A 21309-nucleotide genomic window follows, 5' to 3' on the forward strand; every position below is an offset into this window, starting at 1 on the left:
TAGCAAGAGAACAGTGATCATCCTATTTCTGAAAAGTTGCTGAGCCCCTTCCTTTCACAGCAACAGTAGCACCACTACATGATAGAAGACCAAGGGTAATAATGAACTAGAAATATTGAAATGTAGCCATACACAGAAAATACAATTTTACCCCTTTGAAATTTAAGAAAATTTGTCCTATGTGCATCATTTTACCCACTTTAGAAACTAGACCACTTACTAAAAGGTCCAAACTGGCTATTCTGTCTTATCACAATCCTTTCATAACTGCTATAAACCTAAGATGCCCAAATTTCCATGGTAAAATAATTCCTCTCTGCGAAATCAAACCATTTATTAGTTTACAAAAAGTAGATGAAATGTTAGAGACAAATTTAACAAATGCTACTTTATTATTTATAAAATACAAGGTTATTTGTGTACAGAGGAAAGCAGAAACTTAAAGGTTAAATGCAACTGAGTGCTCATTCTCATGCAACCATTTAGAATAAAAGTGAGTCATAAGGCTGACACAGGCCCACTGCTATGTAGAAAATGCCAGTTACTCAGAAAGTAGACCAGAGTAACTACCAGAAAGGACACAAGTATTGGTAGTGTGCCTACAAGTACCGTCAGTTAATTACAGCATGTACAGACCCAGTGCTCCACAGTCCACCCATGTGTGTCAGGTAGGAATCTGCCTGTCCTTCTGAAGAAGCAAAGCCCCAGGACTAATTAACTTCCCTACATTCCACAGGGCTTTGTTCAGGTGACTGTGGAATGTGCTGTCAAAAACCTCATTCATTTCTGCTGCGAGTTCTCTCAGAACCGACTCTGTGGACTCATCACTGACATTCAGAATCCGCACAAAGAATTTATTCCACAATCCACCATCTTTTAGCCTAAAAATATATAAAAATCATTTTCATCAAGATTAGGCATATGAAAATTACAACTCTTTTTTAGTTTAACTCAGTAGTACATTTATGAAACCAAGATGATTTGAGGTAACATCTCCAACTCTAGGGTTAGGGATCACTCAGATGTTTCTTGAAACTCAGGGAGGAATTACAATGAAGGCCTACACCCTAGGAAAAGCCATGTCAGCACACATGAGATTCAGTCTCCTGTGAATCAACAATTTTCTTCTGTATATTAAGATGAAGCACCTTTTCTGTATACAAGGAAAAGAAAATGTTTCCTCTAATGTTCCTAAAGCCTAAGTCATGAAAGACTGTAGTGTCCCTTCTTGCCTGAATGTTTGTCCTCTTCACCATTCTTAAAGAACTCCACATTTGGCTGAAATAACATGCTGAAAACCTATGACTCCTCGTTCTCTCCTTTTTCTATTGTGATTGATAGAGGGCAGAGCTGTTAGGAAATTTCAACTGTTTCTGCTGTGCTAGACCTGCTGGGACCACAGCCAGTTGGAGATGCCTGCTTAGTCACTGATTTCAAGTCTATTTAAAAAGTATATGTAGTAAAAGCCAGTAAAAACCTCCTTAACTCAGGAGGCTGAGATCTGAGGATCGTAGTTCAAAGCCAGTCTGGGCAGGAAACTGTGAGGCTCTTGCCCTCAATTAAGTACCAAAAATAGCTGAAGTGGCCTGGCATCTGTGGCTCACGCCTATAATCCTAGCTACTCAGGAGGCTAAGATCTGAGGATCTTGGTTCAAAGCCAGCCTAGGCAGGAAAGACTGTGAGACTCTTATCTCCAATAAACCTCTCTGAAAACCAGAAGTGGCACTGTGGCTCAAGTGGTAGGGCGCTAGCCTTGAGCTTTAAAAAAAAGCTCAGGGACAGCACCCAGGCCTTGAGTTTAAGCCCCAGACTGGCACAAAAACAAAGGGAAAAAAAAAATCATGTAAGAGACAAATGTGACTGGATTAATTAAAAAAATTACATTTCAGTGTTTTGGAAGGGAGAGTAGAGAAAGAACATCAAAATCTTCAACACTTTTTTTTTGTGTGTGTTATTTTTTGGGGGGTCTGGTCGTTGGGGCTGAACTCTGGGCCTGGGCGCTGTCCCTCAGCTCTTCAGCTCAAGGCTAGCGCTCTACCTCTTGAGCCACAGCGCCACTTCCGGCTTTTTTTCTTTTTGCTTATGTGGTGCTGAGGAATCGAACCCAGGGCCTCAGGTATGCAAGGCAAGAGCTCTACCACTGAGCCACCTTCCCAGCCCAACACTTTTTTTTTTCTTTAAACCAAACTATTCTGGAAAGCTATTAGTTAAGAAAGTTAAAGTGGGGGCTGGGAAGATGGCTTAGCGGTAGAGCGCTTGCCTTGCATGCATGAGGCCCTGGGTTCGATTTCTCAGTGCCACATAAGCAGAAAATGCCAGAAGTGGCGCTGTGGCTCAAGTGGTAGAGTGCTAGCCTTGAGCTGAATTGCTGAGGGACAGCGCCCAGGCCCAGAGTTCTGGCCCCAGAGCGACCAAAAAGAAAAAAAAAAGGAAGTTAAAGTGGAGCCTAGGCATTTAATCAATTTTATGAGCATGCTTGAGGGAGTACTATGATTCCAAGACTGAGCAGATCTCTTATTAAAAGATCATTATTTCTTCACCAGAAGATTCTTCTTTGGTTTGGTTCTACCCACTCATTAAATAAATAATAACCTAAAATTAGTATATAATTTAAAAACTCTCTTTAAGAGATGCTTATTAACACTCACTATTAAAAAGGGCTTAAGACTAACACCAATTGATTAGAAAATTATTCTTCCCAAATGTTCCTGATAGCACAGCTGAACCAAGAAACCTTAATGCCAGTCTCTCTGTGGCACCTAGGTTCAGAATATGCTGAAATCTGAATACTGACTCTTACTATTTTTTTATTCTGTGTGTGCTGGTCCTGGGGCTTGAACTCGGGGCCTGGTGCTATCTCTGCATTTTTCTGCTCAAGACGAGAGCTCTACTGTTTGAGCCAAACCTTTATTTCTAGCTCTTTTGGTGCTTAATTGGAGAAGAGTCTTATGATGTCCTGGCTGGGCTGGTTTTGAACTGAGATATTCAGATCTCAGATCTCAGCCTTCTGAGTAGCTAGGATTACAGGCATGAGCCAACACCCCGCTTTGCCTCTTAGGTTTAATTAGTGACGCCTTTATCCTACACCAGGTGCTCTGCTGATACTCTAATGAGTGAAATTACCTTAGCACTTGGTTTGAGATAATTAAGGTTTTTTTTTTTAATGAAAGCAGAGAGAACATTTGAGAGAAAATTATTTGGACAACAAAGACCCAAAATTCCCAATACTTACTCAGAAATATTTTTGCTGAGTTTCCAGAGAGACCCATCCCAGAAGACCTGTAGGTGTTCCTTGAACAATAGTAAATGTGCTAAATCTGCTATACCAAACAGGTCTACCTGAAATCACAAAAAACTCCATGAGCTAAAAATATTTCACTACCTCTACTGTGAAGTTAATTTACATAATGGTGAAAAGCCTTACAAAGCTTAACTAAATTTATTTTATGACATAATTTTCAGGGGACTGTGCCTGACCCCTAAAGGAAAGGGAACAACTCCCTAAAGAAGCAACAGAGCCTGCTCGCCTTGAGCTGAAGAGCCGAGGGACAATGCCCAGACCCAGAGTTCAAACCCCATGACGGACCAAAAAAAAAAAAAAAAAGACAACAAATGAACTGAACTACCAAATGAATCTGTAGATCTACTGAATAGGAATGTACTAAGCTAGGCACTGATGGCTCATGCCTGTAATCCTAGCTACTCAGGAAGCAGAGATCTAAGGATCATGGTTCAAAGCCAGACTGGGAAGGAAAGTTCATAGAGTCTTTTTTTTTTTCTTTTTTTGCCAGTCCTAGGGCTTGAACTCAAGAGCCTGGGCACTATCCCTGAGCTTCTTTTGTTCAAGGCTAGCACTCTACCACTTGAGCCACAATGCAACTTCCAGCCTTTTCTGTTTATTTGGTACTGAGGAATTAAACCCAGAGCTTAATGCATGCTAGGAAAGCATTCTTCCACTAACCACCTTCTCAGCCAAAAGTCCATAGGTTCTTACCTCCATCTAACCACCAGAAAACCAGAAGTAGAGCTGTGGCTCTAAGTGGTAGAGCAAAAAGAGCTCAGGAACAGTGCCTGTTCAAGTTCCTCAGTTCAAGCTCCACAACTGACCAAAAAAAAAGTATGGATCCTAGCTGTGACCTCACGTAGTCCATGTGACTCCTTTAGATTCAAGCTATTCAGTCAGCAAAATGCCTCAAACATGTTTGCATAAAATGTCATCTTTATAAAATGTAAACATGTTACATTTACCTTAATGTTCTTCTTACATACATTATATTGTATTTAATCCTCACAATAATTCCAATGTACCAAGAGTAGAAACTGTTATTATTAGCAAAGATCCTAAAAAATAACTTATAAAAGACTACACTGATGGACAGTAAGTAGAAATCGCACTGGCTCTTAGGTACTCAGTCCTGTTTGCACATGTATGTGTATATTCTTTAGCACTGTGAGAAAAAAATTACACTTAACTTGAAGTGGTGATACAATATTTGAAAACTAGGTCATCTATTTTAGAAGACTTGATAGCAGTAAACAGCTCTCATAGCTTATCTACATAGATAAGAGACTAAGAAACCCTCTCTGTGTCTGCTCAGGCTGGTCTCACACTTACCTGGTAGGGAGAAGAACAGTTAGCCAGGATCTTTTGACCTTCCAAGATTTGTAGAGTCCGAAAGCCGCTGAGGGGAAAAACATCTAGCTGCGCTCTCAGGTCAACACTATAGGAAAAGTCCACTATCTTCAAAGCTTGATTGTGCTCATTGAAATCATAGGGATCGTGGATTCTGAGCTCAATTTAAGAGAAAGAGATAATAAAAACAGGACATAAAAGAATCTGCATAGCCAGTTTTTATTTTAAAAAAACAAACAAACCACATGCTTATTTTAGCTAGACCAAGAGCACCCTCCAGTGTCTAGTTATAACAACACACATGCAGAAGCAGTGGTGTGCCTCTGGCCAAATGGCAAAGATCTGTTTGGTGATACAAAGTATGTGTAAGCCACTGTCAACTACCATAGGATATTATTACATGTCCACCATATTTCCTTTTTACATGTTAAGCAAAGTAATGTGAAGCATTTCAGCTAATAACTGCAAACTAATGAGCTTGGAAAATTAAATGTTGGTGCAAGACACAGGATTGGTATAGACAAAACATCTTTAAAGTAGGCTGCTTTATTAACAGACAAAATAAATATAGCAGTCAAAGAGCATGCTAGTCTTCTAGTCCTTTCCAAAAACAAATTTTGACTGTTGTTAGTTTGTTCATGCCTTAACATTGTCCCTATTTTTCTGTTATTACTTGGGTCTCATTTCCTGTTTCCTATACTGGATTAATTTGTTGAACATGTTGGATAAACTAAGTTTTATCTGAGCACTAAGCCACTTTCCTGGCTCTATCAACTTCTCTTGGCTGTTACTTCACTTTGAACTGACTGAGGCAGTATCTTTGCTACATCGCACAAGCCCTACGAAAAGAATAACCTGACAATTTGTTTAACATTCCTCAGCATTCATATCTTACATTTCTCCTTGACAAAAATCATTACAATACTTAGTGGATAATTTTTTTTTGTCTTATTTTTTGGTACTGGGGATCGAACCCAGGACATTGCACTTGCTAGGTAAGCGCTTTGCCACTGAGCTACATCCCAGCCCTGGATAATTCTTTTTTTTTTTTTTTGGGTCCGGTCGTGGGGCCTGAACTCTGGGCTTGGGCGCTGTCCCTCAGCTCTTCAGCTAGCGCTCTACCACTTGAGCTACAGCGCCACTTCTGGCTTTTTTCTTTTTGCTTATGTGGTGCTGAGGAATCGAACCCAGGGCCTCAGGCATGCAAGGCAAGCACTCTAACACCGAGCCACCTTCCCAGCCCTGGATAATTCTTTAATGTAGTTCCTCAATGTGGCTTTTTAAATTATTTGAAATTATTCTCAATGATTATTGACATTCAGGTAGCTAGTATTCTTTTAACATAATAGCTTTATAGACAGGCTTTTGCCAAAAGCATAAATATGACAATTATCTATATTTTCAGAGAAAGTTGACAATAAGAAGCAGAAAAAGGGAACAACCTGTTTCGTAGAATCAGACTCTTTGGGCTCAGATCTCCATGAACGATTTCTGCTTTGTGTAGTTTCTCCACTAATGTCAACACATTATAAATAATCAGTACTGCTATTTCACTGGTAATAAATTCACTGTGTTGGAGAAGATCCTGGAATAGAAGGACAGAAGACTATTTCTCAAATTGGGTCACTTGAATTGTACTCTATTCCATGATACCTTCTGCTTGGTACTCTAGAATGCAGTCTGGGCCTACACCCCAGTTTAACAACAATAAGATTTCCTTAAGATTCTCATGATTTATAACTGGGGATGCAGATCAGCATGTGTTAAGCCCTGAGTTCAAACTCCAGACTAGGAAAGAACAAAAACAAACTATAAGGATTTTCAGGAGATAATGAATAAAGAACTTAAAGAATGAATCTGAAGCCAGGCACTGGGGCACACCTATAATCCTAGCTACTCAGGAGGCCAAGATATGAGGATCACAGATCAAAGTCAGTCCCAGGAGGAAAGCCCATGAGACCCTTATCTCCAATAAACTACTCAGAAAAAGCCTGAAATGGCCCTATGGCTCAAGTGGTAGCATTCTAGCCTTGAGAAAAAGAATCTCAGAATCGGTGCTCAGGCCTGAGTTCAAGCTCTAGGACTGGCACATGGGTTCACATGCACATGTACATTCGCAGATACCCACACAATAAATAAATAAAATCTGTATTTTAAAAAATAATCCAAGCTGGGTGCCAGTGGCTTATACCTGCAATCCTAGCTACTCAGGAGGGTGAGATTTGAGGATCACAGTTCAAAGCTAATCAGGACAGGAAAGTCTGTGAGACTCTTTATCTTCACTAAATTACAATAAAATAAAATAATAATCCAGTGGAGGTCAGTAATATAAAAATGCCAGTTATCCTAGTCACATGAATAGTTCATGGGAGTTCATTGTTTAATTCTTTCCCCTTGTGAATAAATAGAAAATAAAAATAATAAATACCTTGGTCAAAATAACTTCAGAAAATTATCTTTTTTAGTTTTTATTTTGGTGGCTGTTCCTGAGCCTTTGTGCTCAAGGCTCTACCACCTGAGCCACTGTTCCACCTCTGGCTTTTTGGTGGATACGAGTCTTCAATGGAAGATAAGACTCTCCTGCTCAGCCTGGCTTTGAAATGAGATCATATGAATTTTTTTTTTTTTTTTTTTGTTGGTCGTGGGGCTTGAACTCTGGGCTTGGGCGCTGTCCCTGTGCTCTTCAGCTCAAGGCGAGTGCTCTACCACTTGAGCCACAGCGCCACTTCCGGTTTTCTAGTGGGTTTATTGGAGATAAGAGTCTCACGAACTTTCCTGCCCAGGCTGGCTTTGGCTTTGAACCGCGATCCTCAGATCTCAGCCTCCTGAGTAGCTAGGAATACAGGCGTGAGCCACCGGCACCGGGCTAATATGCATATCTTAGTCTCCTGAGTAGCCAGGATTACAGACATGAGCCACTGGCACTCAGGTATGATCAATGCTTTTAACTTGTAATTTTGTTGGTCTACAACTAGGCAATTCATAGGAATTATGTTCTAAGTGGAACATAATTCTCTCTCCTTGAGAACTTTGGAAGGGTTTAAGTAGTGCAAACCTGAAGGGTGGAACAGTTTATATATTGGTACCAAATGATACAACCGTCTTGGTATAGGTAACAGCTGCAAAACTGATCACACTCTTCATTTAGACGCTCCTTTAGCTTGAGGTGGATGTAAAAATCCCATGGGACAGGATGAGTGAATACCTGCAAGGAATATTTTAAAATAAGAGCAATTACAATGTGTGTCTATAGTTAGCATATTGAAAACACAATTCTCCTAGCCTTTCTGCTATTCCAACTGAAATCATAGTAAAGGGGCATTTTTGAATGAAGGTCAAGTTTAATTCCCAGTACCACAACTAAGGGGTAAGGGTAGAATCAAAAACTTTAGGAGGGGCTGGTAAGGTGGCTCAGTGGTAGAGTGCTTGCCTTGCATGCATGAGGCCCTGGGTTCAATTCCTCAGCATGACATAAGCAGAAAAAGCCGGAAGTGGCGCTGTGGCTCATGTGGTAGAGCGCTAGCCTTGAGCTGAAGAGCTGAGGGACAGCGCCCAAGCCCAGAGTTCAGGCCCACGACCAACAAAAAATAAGTAAATAAATAAATATATCTTAACATAAAATAGTACCAAATTGAACAGCTGAAAAGAGAATAAGAGTAACAATCCACTTAAAAGCTCCAAGGAAAGTGGACTCTAGCAGGAAGAAACTGCTTCCTTAAGAAAGTAACTAGCCGGGCGCTGGTGGCTCACGCCTGTAATCCTAGCTACTCAGGAGGCTGAGATCTGAGGATCTCGGTTCAAAGCCAGCCCGGGCAGGAAAGACCGTGAGACTCCTATCTCTAATAAACCACCAGAAAACCGGAAATGGCGCTGTAGCTCAAGTGGTAGAGCGCTTGCCTTGAGCTGAAGAGCTGAGGGACAGCGCCCAGGCCCAGAGTTCAAGCCCCACGACCGACAAAAAAAAAAGAAAAAAGAAAGTAACTAAAGGATATATGCTCCTCCAAATGTAAGGCATTAAACCAAGAAAGAAGGAATAAAGTAGGAGCCAAGACACTGGATATCTACTATACGACAAGGTAATGTGACCATCTAGGATGATGGTGAATGGAAATTTCAGGTGATACCAGATGTGTCCAGGTTGGAGCAAGTAAAAAAACAAGACAGATTTTCTAAAAAAACAAAATGGGCTAGGAAGGTGGCTTAGTAGTAGAGTGTTTGCCATGCATGAAGCCCTGGGTTCGATTCCTCCACATACACAGAAAAAGCCAAAAGTGGTACTGTGGTTCAAGTAGTAGAGTGCTAGCCTTGAGCAAAAGAAGTTCAGGGACAGGGGCTGGGAAGATGGCTCAGTGGTAGAGCGCTTGCCTTGCATGCCTGAGGCCCTGGGTTCGATTCCTCAGCACCACATAAGCAAAAAGAAAAAAGCCGGAAGTGCCGCTGTGGCTCAAGTGGTAGAGCGCTAGCCTTGAGCTGAAGAGCTGAGGGACAGCGCCCAGGCCCAGAGTTCAGGCCCCACGACAGGACCCAAAAAAAAAAAAGAAGTTTAGGGACAGTACTCAGGCCCTCAGTTCAAGCCCCAGGACTGGCAAAACAACAACAAAAAAAAAAACCCCAACAACACAACAATCAAAACTGGTAGACATACTGAGAAATTTACACAATAGTTTTTCTGATATCTGATCTTGGCCTACAAGATGACTGATTGCTTGGTGCCCACTGACTTTCCCATAAGGAATCCTGTATACTAATTAGAAAGATTTGATAGTACCAGGGGACCAGAATTATTGTTATTGCTCCAACCTATATTTACAAGGTAAGTAAAAGTATAACCCATCAAGCTCACCTTTATTAAAGTTAACTCTGAAGAGTTTCTTGGTGCTACCCAGAATAACTTGTAATCTTCACATATTAGGTATTCTTGCTTAATACAATAATCTTCATTATCTGTTGAGGTTTGATTCCATTAAAAGCAAAACAAACAAAAAAACCCTTTAAGTACATCTCTGTTTGTCACCATGTACTAACATCAATTCAAAGTGGTTTAAAGACCTCAACTCTGAAACTACTACATGAGAAATTAGGAGAAGCCGGGCGGTGGTGGCTCACGCCTGTAATCCTAGCTACTCAGGAGGCTGAGATCTGAGGATCGTGGTTCAAAGCCAGCCCGGGCAGGAGAGACCGTGAGACTCCTATCTCCAATAAAAAAACCAGAAAACCAGAAGTGGCGCTGTAGCTCAAGTGGTAGAGCGCTCGCCTTGAGCTGAAGAGCTGAGGGACAGTGCCCAGGCCCAGAGTTCAAGCTCTTCAGCTCAAGGCTAGTGCTTTACCACTTGAGCCAAGCACTACTTCTGGCTTTTCCTGCTTATGTGGTGCTGAGGAATCTAACCCAGGGCATACAAGACAAGCACTCCACCACTGAGCCACCTTACCAGCCCAGAAACTTCTTTAATAGAGTCCCAGGAACACAAGGATAGAGACTTGACAAGTGGGACTACATCAAAATAAAAAGTTTCTGCATAGCTAAGTACATAGTTACTAAACTAGAAAGACAGCCAACCAACTGGGAAAAGATATGTACCAGCAATATATCAGACAAAGGCCTAATATCCAATAAATACAAGGAGCTCAAGCTCATCATCCCTGGCCATAAAAGAAAAGCAAATCAAAACAACGCTGAGATTCTATCTCACCCCAATAAGATTGGCCAACATTGTGAATTTGAACAACAAATGTTGGTGGGGATGTAAGGAAAAGGAACCCTACTGCACTGCTGGTGGGAATATAAACTAGTACAACCATTCTAGAAAGCAGTCTGGAGGTTCCTCAAAAAACTAAACATAGATGGGCACTAGTGGCTCACACCTGTAATCCTAGCTACACAGGAGGCTGAGATATGAGGATTGCAGTTCAAAGCCAGCCTAGGCATGAGACTCTTATCTCCAATTAACCACTGGAAAACTGGACATGGCGCTGTGGCTCAAGTGGTGGAGCGCTCACCTTAAGCTGAAGAGCTCAGGGATAACACCCAGGCCCAGAGTTCAAGCCCCACAACTGATAAAAATAAAATAAACATAAACCTTCCATATGACACAGCCATACCATTCCTGGGCATCTATCCTGAACATCACAAGCCAGGGATATAAGGACACCTGTACATCCATGTTCTTTGCCGCACTATTCACCATAGCCAAGATATGGAAACAGCCCAGATGCCCCACAAAAGATTAGTGGATCCAAAAAATGTGGTATCTATATATACAATGGAATTTTACCCAGCCATTAGAATAAAATAATGTCATTTGCAGGGAAATGGATGGAACAAGAACAAATCATGTTATGTGAGGTAAGTCTAGCTCAGAGAGACAAACGGCACATGTTCTCTCTGATATGCAGAAATTAGATCTAAAATATACTGGAATAGAGGGAAACGGGAAAACATACAACAGAGGGGCCCATCAGCTGCACTGAACATTGATAAAAATGAACTGAACAACTCAAGGGCAACAATAGGAGGGAGGGAATGAGAGGGAAAGAGGGAACAGCTTACACTAAGCAAAAGGAAAGAAATGTACATATCACCCAATATGGAATAATTGTATTGTCAAAGCTCATAGACCTCACAAACATTATAGACCACGATAATGACAATTTGCTTCATGAAGGTTAAAAATGTGTTTGTAACTTTAAGTTATCTATGGTATATTCTCACCATACTGTAAAATTTGTGAAATTATGTAATCACTAAATCTCAATAAATAATAAAATACACTGGAATAATGCAAATTATACAGGATTTTAGATACATATACTGAGACTAAAACAGGATACTTAAAAATTAATTTACTTTATTGTTATTATAGAGGTGATGTACAGAGGGATTACAATTGCATGAGTCAGGTAATAAGTACATCTCCTTTCATACAGTGTCTTCTGTTCCCTCATTCTCTCCTACTCTCCACTCTTTTTTTTCTTTTCTCCACTTTTTTCTCACCAGTTGTACAGTTCACTTTCATCAATGTCTAGTGAGCTCCATTGCTGCACTTTTTTCCCTTAAGTTCTGTGCCTTTCCCTCCCTCCTAAAGATATACACATGAATACACCATACATAAGGTAGAGACAGAATCATCAAAAACTAAGAACGTATGTGAATTTTTTGTTTTTCGTTCTTTTGTTTCTTTGTATGTTCTTCCCCCATGGCACAACCCCTGTTGTCACTGTATTTGATTCTGGTGTCCTGCATCTTGTATATACATTTTTCTTTTTTTTTTGGGTCCAGTCATGGGGCCTGAACTCTGGGCCTGGGCGCTGTCCCTCAGCTCTTCAGCTCAAGGCTAGCGCTCTACCACTTGAGCCACAGCGCCACTTCTGGCTTTTTTCTTTTTGCTTATATGGTGCTGAGGAATCGAACCCAGGGCCTCTGGCATGTAAGGCATGCGCTCTACCACTGAGCCACCTTCCCAGCCCTGTATATACATTTTTCTAATTGGGGAGGGGAAGGGAAATAACAAAATGCTGAAATAAGGATACAGGATGACCCACTGTAACAATGAGATATACAAGACACTATGTTGAAAACAAACTTCACAACTTGGGCGGGGGGGCGGGGGGCGGGCGGAGGGGGGTGCCCTTAATGGGGGAAGAGGAGGAGAAAAGGGATGGTAGGGGAAAAACAAAGGAGGGGGGTAACAATGCTTGATAGGAAATGTATGCTTTACATTGCTCATGTAACTAAACCCTCTGCACACTATCTTTTCAATAAAAATATATATTTTCAATTTTTTTAAAAAAGAATTTTGTTTCCATATCTTAGAGTTCATTTCCATATGTTTATTACTTCATATAAATGCAAAGAGGTATTTAGGTACTGTGCCTTTGTGTTTCTCTCCTAAAAGAGGATACTTTTAAGAAACACAAAGGTGCAATGCCTATGTGCCTCTTCATATTAACACAAAACTGTGTGTGTGTATGTGCGTGTGTGTGTGTGTGTGTGTGCGTGTGCATCAAAATGAACTCTAAGATATGGAAACAAGGGACCTCTCTCCTTTTTTATTCCCTTTTAATTTTTTTGATGACTCTGACTTTTCCTTACGTATGGTATATTCATGTGTATATTTTCAGGAGGTTGGGGAAAAGGCACAGAACTCGAGGGAAAAAGGATGAAAAAGTGCAACAGAGGAACTCACTAGACATTGGTGAAAGTGAACTATACAACTCGTGGGTAGAGACAGGAGGGCAGGACTAGGAGAGAATGAGGGAACAGAAAATACTGTATGACAGGGAATGTACTCATTACCTGACTCATATAAATTGTAATCCTTCTGTATATCACCTCTATAATAATAAAGGAAAAAAAGAAGAATTAAAAAAAAAAAGAACCAGAGCTGGGAAGGTGGCTCAGTGGTAGAGCGCTTGCCTTGAATGCATGAGGCCCTGGGTTCGATTCCTCAGCACCACATAAACAGAAAGAAAAAAGTCAGAAGTGGCGCTGTGGCTCAAGTGGTAGCGCGCTAGCCTTGAGCTGAAGAGCTGAGGGACAGTGCCCAGGCCCAGAGTTCAGGCCCCACGACTGGACCCAAAAAAAACAAAAAACGAACCAATATGAACATATTAATCTTCTATCCTTTACCTCCTGGTTTCAGAGCAAGAGGCACTGGTTCCTGTTTAGTAGCATTTAGGACCATTTGTCACAAACTAAAAGAGGACAAAAAAATAGCTACTATTACTAGGACATGAAGTCATTAATGTATCAACTTGTACAAAATGTTATTTCTTTTTTTTTCATCCTAGTCCTGGGGCTTGAACTCAGGGCCTGAGTGCTGCCCCTGAGCTTCTTTTTGCTCAAGGCTAGTGTATCTTTACTTCTGGCTTTTTCTGAGTAGTTTATCAGAGTTAAGAGTCTCATGAACTTTCCTGCTCAGGCTGGCAGGATCTCAACCTCCCTCATAGCTAGGATTACAGGTGTGAGCCACTGGCATCTGGCTACAATGTTATTTCTTATAACCTAGGAACTTTATAGTGCACAAGCATCAAACTCAATTATAAAGATTGTAATAGTATCACAAAAGGACATGCATCGGTGATACTTACCTAATTCAATTTCATTCTCAATTTCCAACTTAGGCATTGGTCTATCTTCTACATAGAACTCTGCAGAAGCACTTAACTCTGGTAGGGATTTTAGTAGCTGTTCGCGATTCTGTAAACACCAGGGTGACTGCAAAGGGTTTTCTGAGGAGAAAAAAAGTTGAAAAGCCTTCAGGCAAAACATCTAAATGCTTAAAATAAATAGCAGAGGAGGGGAAAAAGAAACAAGCCAAGTTATAAATCAACACTGCTAATCTAACTGCATTCCTCTGAAACTATGTTCAGTTAATATCAGTCTATTCTAGAAATTCCATTCATAGCCACTTCTTTTTTAAATTTTATTTATTTATTTTTTCTGTCAGTCATGGGGCTTGAACTCTAGGCCTGGGCACTGTCCCTCAGCTCTTCAACTCAAGGCGAGTACTCTTATCACTTGAGCCACAGCACCACTTGCAGTTTTCTAGTGGTTAATTGGAGACAAGAGTGTTCACAGACTTTCCTGCCAGGGCTAGCTTTGAACTACGATCCTCAGATCTTAGCCTCCCAAATAGCTAGGATTACAGGAGTGAGCCACCGGCACCCAGCCTCTTGGCCACTTCTTTAAGGGAAAAAAACTTAGTTTTCTGAGATAAATAAGTGTTCATTAGACATGGATCTGGATGTGTGTCTGTGAGTTGTATTATCCTACCTGTAGCTTCGCTAGTCAGTTCAAGTTTCTCAGGAATCTGAAGACTTTTGATGGAGGAGATGCTTGCAACTGAGGCAGAAGATCCAGAAAAGCCAGAAGAATGTGTAGCTTCACGACTATCTTCAATGATTGGGCTGAAAGAACCACAGAGGAAAAGGGTTCTCATAGAATAACATATACTAACTTACTTCCGTTAAATTTGATAAATTTACAAATTTTTATACATACGTATGTACACACACATATCTATGATTTATCTTTTTCTGGTTCTTGTTGGTGGTACTAGGTTTGAACTCTGGATCTCATGCTTGCAGGCATTCTAATATTTGAGCCACATTCTTCTGTTATTTTGGGGGTCGGGTCTCCCATTTTTGCCTAAGGCCATGTGTGGACCTCCATCCTAGCCTAAACCTTCTGCACAGCTGAGACCATACTCTTGTGCCAAACCTGGCTTTTGATTAGAATGACCTTACAGCTCTAACATCTACTCCAAGTAGCTGGGGTTATAAGCATATCATCATACCTGGCCTTGACTTTTTTGTTAAAAATAACTGATTTTAATTTAGCTTGAGCCGGGTGCTGGTGGCTCACACCTATATTAGCTACTCTGGAGGCTGAGATCTGAGAATCACAGTTCAAAGCCAGCCCAGGCAGGAACATCCATGAGACTCTTATTGCCAACTAACCACCAGAAAACTGGAAGTGGTGTTATGGCTCAAATGGTAGAGCACTCTTGAGCTGAAGAGCTCAGGGACAGTGCCCATGCAGAGTTCAAGCCCAATGACTGACCAAAAAAAAAAAAACAAACAACAACAACAAAAAAAAAACAAGTTAGGATTCTATTTTATTTTAAAGTCATTATTCAGAAATAAGTTCATAATTAGGCTCTCACTGACTTCCTTTATACTGGTGGATAAACAAGTCCCAGGATTACAATTCTGGACTTATGACTTTATTTACCTAATTTATAGTACATGCCTGTTTTATATTATTCCATACTACTGAGAAATATTGACCAACACTGACAGTGACTTTATTTCACTTCATCTAGAGCCTGCATTTTCTGGCCTTTAATAAGAAAAGGAAAGGAAAAGGAAAAAGGAAACTCAATCATTACAACATGAGCACATCTTGGCACCTGACTAAAAGTTTGTTAGGGAAATGCAGTTTTAAAAGCATAGACTGGTTAAAGAATTAGTCTTGAGAGGTATGGTTAAAATGGTAGAGTACCCGCCCAGCAAGTACAAGGCTCTGAGTTGAAATTTCACTGCTTCCAAACAAAAAATTTAGTTCTCTCATAGTCAAACTAATCCTTTTATCTGGAACAGTCTTATTATCATATAAAGTACATAGCAGCTCAGTAACTGGCTGAGTCAGAGCTTGACAGCTAATCACTGTAATGGACAAGTATACACAGAATAAGAGCAAATACTCTGGCTTGTAAAGTTTGCCCGCCTAGGCACCTTAGCTTCTTGTTGCTGAGGGTTTGATGGTAGCTAGTGCTGCATGTGATCTGCTGGCCCTCAGAGGTCTTTGCATCAACATATTCTTCTTGCAGCAGTCTCTCAGGATCAGAAGGGAGGTCCTTCAAGGATATTATCTCATGAAAAGGAGTAGAGGCAACACGAGCTGCTCTAACAAAGTCACAAGTGTCTTCTGGGTTAGGACAAATAGTTACATTCCTGAAACCGGTGATGATAGCATCTTCACTCAAAGGCTCAATTCCTGTGAATTCATCCTAAAATAAAAACCAGATAAAGTTTAGCTAAATGTTTCACTGAATGTATGGTCTATTTTTTTTTACATAAACACACATTGGATCATTGACATAGGATTCAGGAGCATATCAGAATTTCTAGGTAAAGACAATTTTAAAAAGCACATGAGGGCTTGGAAGGTGGCTCAGTGGTAGAGCACTTGCCTTGCATGCATGAGGCCCTGGGTTCCATTCTCAGCACCACATAAGCAAAAAAGCTGGAAGTGGTGCTGTGACTCTAGCGGTAGAGCGCTAGCCTTGAGCTGAAGAGCTGAGGGACAGCGCCCAGGCCCAGAGTTCAAGTTCAATGACCAACAAAAAATAAAAAATAAAAAAGCTAAAAGCAAATGATAGTATTTGAAGAAAATAATTTTGCATCATGAACACAGAAACAAATTACTTTATGAAAAATATATACTATATGGATTTTATACACAAACTTCACAAAAGAATTAAAGCTCTAATACTACTTTTCTTTTTCCTTTGCCAGTCCTGGGGCTTGAACTCAAGGGCCTGGACACTGTCCCTGAGCTTCTTTTGCTCAAGGCTAGAGCTCTACCACTGGAGCCACAGTGGCACTTCTGGCCTTTTCTGTGTATGTGGTACTGAGAAATCGAACACAAGGCCTGCATGCGTGCTAGGAAAGAACTCTACCACTAAATCACATTCCCAGTCCACTAATATTATTTTTCTTGTGACTTTTTCCTACACAATATCCTCGTAATCTGCTGTCCCCCTGGGAATCATAATCCTCCTACTAGGATTATAGGCATGAGCCACTGGTGCCCCGTTTGGGTATAATATTATATGAACATATGTTTCATTTTTTTGAATTTATGGCTAGGAGAATTGGGGTTCTTACTGTAACTGCCAGAGAATTTTCCAAGCCACAGCAATGTATGAAGATTCTAATTTCTCTACATTCATGTCCCAAAACACTTGTTGTAGTTTAGGCATTCTAGTGGATGTAAAGTCCTATCTTGCTGTGGTTTTTTGTTTTGTTTTTGTCAGTCGTGGGGCTTGAACTCTGGGTCTGGGCATTATCCCTCAGCTCTTCAGCTCAAGGCTAGGGCTCTACCACTTGAGCTACAGCACCACTTCCAGTTCTCTGAGTGGTTTATTGGAGATAAGAGTCTCACAGACTTTTCCTGCCTGGGCTGGCTTTGAAACACAATCCTCAGATCTCAGCCTCTTGAGTAGCTAGGATGACAGGCATGAGCTACTGGCGCCCAGCTCTTGCTGTGGTTGTGGTTTTGATCTGCATTCCTGGTAATGATGCTAATGATACTATCCTTTTTGTGCTCAGTTCAATTTGGTGATTATAATCTTATCTTCAACTTTTTTTGAGACACAGTCTCACAGTGTAAGCCAGGTTGGCTGGCCTTGAATTTGAGATCCTCCTGCTTCTACCTCCCAAGCACTATTCTCATAGGTGTTATACTTGCTCTTAACTCTAAACCATTGAGAGACTTGAATGAAACAATTCACCAGCCATTTTGTATTAACTTAGGAACACTGCTCCTTACACAAGTATCTGGAGACACATCCTCATTTGAGGCGATGCTTTCTGCAGTTTTGAGGACAGTAAGTGGTCTTCGTTGGGCTAAAACCGGTGGGGGATCTGCAGGAAGACTATAAAAAGATGTATTACTTAGTACAATATCACTTAGAACAATTGTTTTGCTTAAAAACATAACCCTCTAATTCATCCTTGAGACACTAATATTCTCATTTAGCAATAGGTAAAAATTATCCTTATTTAATAATAAAAAAGTAAAAAAACAACAAACCTTTCATTCTTTTTTTCTGAAAGAAGAAATTCATCGAAAATGGAAAAAGGCATGTCGGGACCTAGAGAAAAAGAGACTAGATGTATATACTTTTAGGAATAAATGCTTTACTCTTCAAGACAACTATCCATTAAAAATATTCATAATGTTGGGGCTGGGAAGGTGGCTCAGTGGTAGAGTGTTTGCCTTGCAAGCATGAGGCCCTGGGTTCAATTCCACAGCACCACATAAGCAGAAAAAAGTAGGAAGTTGAGCTGTGGCTCAAGTGGAAAGAGTACTAGCCTTGAGCTAAAGAACTGAGGGACAGAGCCCAGGTCCAGAGTTCAGCCCCCACAACTGACAAAAAAAAAAAATTTAAAAAAAAATCATACTGTTAAACCAGGAGCCCAGTGGCTTATGCCTGTAATCCTAGCTACTCAAGAAGCTGAGATCTGAGGATTGTGGTTCAAAGCCAGCCCAGGCAAGAAACTCCGTGAGACTCTTATCTCCAATAACCACTAGAAAACTGAAGTGGCACTGTAGCTCAAGCCCCACGACTGACCAAAAAAAAAAAGAAAAATGAAAAAAGAATGCAAAGTAAAATCCATATACTGGATAGAAAAAGGTTTGCCATGCAATGCTTTATTTTGTCAGCTACATATTCCTCCATTGCTTGACACACTCCTCTATACTTCTGTACTCTACAAACTGAGGTGAATTACATTTGGTAAATTGATAGCTAGAATTAGTGGTCAATAGATTTGGTAAACTGTTTACAAGTGATGTTCATGTTTGTACCATTTTTACCATGTTGTTTCTAAAGAGAAAAAGAGAACCCATCTGAATATAAGTTTAAAATTTTTCTTCCCTCCAAAAACCATTTCCCTTACCGTTGATTCCTGAACTTTACTACTGAGTTTAACTCAGCGTACAGGAACTAAAGTGGAAGATTATTAAGACTTAGTATAAACTTAAGATTATATTTAAGCCTAGTATTTCAAGCAGTGATGTTTTTATGAAAATATTCTTTCAACAATCTATCCTATTTCCAATCATGTTTATACCAAATTCTATGATTCAAAGGTACAAGAATATCCTATTCCTCCTTTTCACCCTTTCGATCCAATTGCTGTAATTAAGAAAAACATTTACTATGTGTCTCATAATGTACTTGCTAGGTACAAGCTCTTTATGAGGCTTTCAAATACAACTCACCTTCACAATGAGGTTGTTCTCGACAAATGTTTTCTGCAAGTGAAGGTTCCCTGTGAAGAAACTGGGTTTAAAATATGTGGCTAAAGACATATTTATTTTACTTTATATCTGTTTTTTGTCAGTGGTATGGCTTAAACTCAGGGCCAGGATGGTGGGGTCCCCTGAGCTCTTTTGCTCAAGGCTAGTGTTCTACCACTTTGAGCCACAGTACTACTTCCAGTTTTCTGGTGTCTCATGGACTTCCCTGCCCAGGCTAGATTCAGCCTTCTGAATAGCTAGGGTCATAGGCCTGAGTCATCAGCAGCTGGCCAGAAATACTATTAGTTGTTTAAAGTGCAAGATGATTTTACATTCAATAGAATCTTCTTCACTCTAAGATGAGGAAAGTTTCCTACCACTGTTACTACAAATTTTATTAAATATGGAACTTTCAGTCATTAAAAATGTTGTAGAAGTAGCCAGGTGCCGGTGGCTCATGCCTGTAATCCTAGCTACTCAGGAGGCTGAGATCTGAGGATCACCGTTCAAAGCCAGCCCGGGCAGGAAAGTCCGTGTGACTCTTATCTCCAATTAACCACCAGAAAACTGGAAGTGGCACTGTGGACCAAGTGGTTGAGCCCTCGCCTTGAGCGCAGGGACAGTGACCAAGCCCAGAGTTCAAGCCCCATGACCCAAACAAACAAACAAACAAAATGTTGTAGAAGTATACTCAATAAGAGATACTAAGTTATACTATTCAAGCAGGGGCTTGAACTCAGGGCCTGGATGCTGTCCCTGAGGTTCTTTTGTTCAAGGCTAGCACTCTATCCCTTGAGCCAGCGACTTTCAGCTTTTTCTATGTATATGGTACTGAAGAATTGAACCCAGGGCTTCATGCATGCTAGGCAAGCACTCTACCACTAAGCTACATTCCCAGCCCCAGGCAGTAAAATAGTAAACTGTAATTTTTTTTTTGTCCATTGTGGGGCTTGAACTCTGGGCTTGGGTGCTGTCCTTGTGCTCTTCAGCTCAAGGTGAGCGCTCTATCACTTGAACCACAGCACCACTTTTGGTTTTCTAGTGGTTTATTGGAGATAAGACTCACAGACTTTCCTGCCCAGGCTGGGTTTCAACTGATCCTCAGATCTCAGCCTCCTGAGTAGCTAGGATTACAAGCATGAGCCACCAGTGCCCGGCTTAAACTTTAATTTTTATAAAGCAAAAATCAAGCACAAAAGGAGATTGTTCAATGCCAATAGCAGTTCTCTTGGTAAATTTGTTTAGTTTTATTTTTTGTTTTGACAAGGTCTCTGACTCTGTAGCCCAGTCTAGCCTCCTGCGTGCTAAGATTACAGGTATCCACAACACATCTAGCAGAAACATGTAGTTTTCCTTGATGGAAAAAAGTCAGCACCTATAAGATCTATCCGTTCCATGATGAGGTCTTACCTGGGATAAGAATTTAGTGGATAAACAGAACTGGATAAAGCCATTCTTGCCATTTCCTGAGACTCTGATGCAGGTTGCAATTTTACTGTCTCCTGGATAGGCTCCTTCTCTTCTTGCTGTATTAAAATAAATAAAACTAATGTCTGGCTTATGAAGAAAGTGCTATTTTCAAAGCTCACCTTCTGATGTTCTGACATTAGCTTTAACATACTCTTTTTCTAGATATCCACTAACCACATCAAGTATCTATGTCATTAGTGGTCTTTCCAATTATATTCCTAGTATAAATTGGTAGTTATATTCAACTGAGCACATACTATTTCTTTAATTAACTTATCTTAGGGGAACATGATTGGAATAAAAGGTTAAAATCAAACAAAATATCAGTAAATTCAGTAAATTGTATTATTTATTTCATAAAGCTGTTAAATTACATTCTTGCTATTAACAACTAAGAAACTACCAAAAACTTAATGGAGGTTGGGAAAACTTTATACTTCTATACTACTTATATTTATTTTAGGCTTAGCATGTGGCTTGAAAGTAGAATGCTAGGGCTGGGAAGGTGGCTCAGTGGAAGAGCGCTTGCCTTGCATGCATGAGGCCCTGGGTTCAATTCCTCAGCACCACATAAGCAGAAAAAAAAAGCCGGAAGTGGTGCTATGGCTCAAGTGATAGCATGCTAGCTTTGAGCTGAAGAGCTGAGGGACAGCACCAGGCCCAGAGTTCAGGCCCC

General features: G+C 40.5%; 1 protein-coding gene across 1 annotated transcript in view; it reads right to left on the reverse strand.

Moving 5' to 3' along the window:
• Positions 1–369: 369 nt before the first annotated feature.
• Positions 370–21309, reverse strand: part of Bub1b (BUB1 mitotic checkpoint serine/threonine kinase B) — a 45761-nt gene continuing 24821 nt past the window's right edge. The window contains exons 7-19 of the mRNA XM_013010006.1: positions 20574–20709; positions 19146–19195; positions 17952–18012; positions 17688–17793; positions 15869–16143; positions 14406–14539; positions 13721–13861; positions 9477–9577; positions 7689–7838; positions 6076–6218; positions 4616–4787; positions 3233–3339; positions 370–881 (exon numbers count right to left, since the gene is read on the reverse strand). Of these exons, the coding sequence (XP_012865460.1) occupies positions 665–881; positions 3233–3339; positions 4616–4787; positions 6076–6218; positions 7689–7838; positions 9477–9577; positions 13721–13861; positions 14406–14539; positions 15869–16143; positions 17688–17793; positions 17952–18012; positions 19146–19195; positions 20574–20709 (1793 nt within the window). The 3' untranslated portion in view covers positions 370–664. The remainder of the gene's footprint in view (positions 882–3232; positions 3340–4615; positions 4788–6075; positions 6219–7688; positions 7839–9476; positions 9578–13720; positions 13862–14405; positions 14540–15868; positions 16144–17687; positions 17794–17951; positions 18013–19145; positions 19196–20573; positions 20710–21309) is intronic.

The sequence above is a fragment of the Dipodomys ordii genome, unplaced genomic scaffold (assembly GCF_000151885.1).
Source record: "Dipodomys ordii isolate 6190 unplaced genomic scaffold, Dord_2.0 Scaffold11, whole genome shotgun sequence".
NCBI lineage: Eukaryota > Metazoa > Chordata > Mammalia > Rodentia > Heteromyidae > Dipodomys > Dipodomys ordii.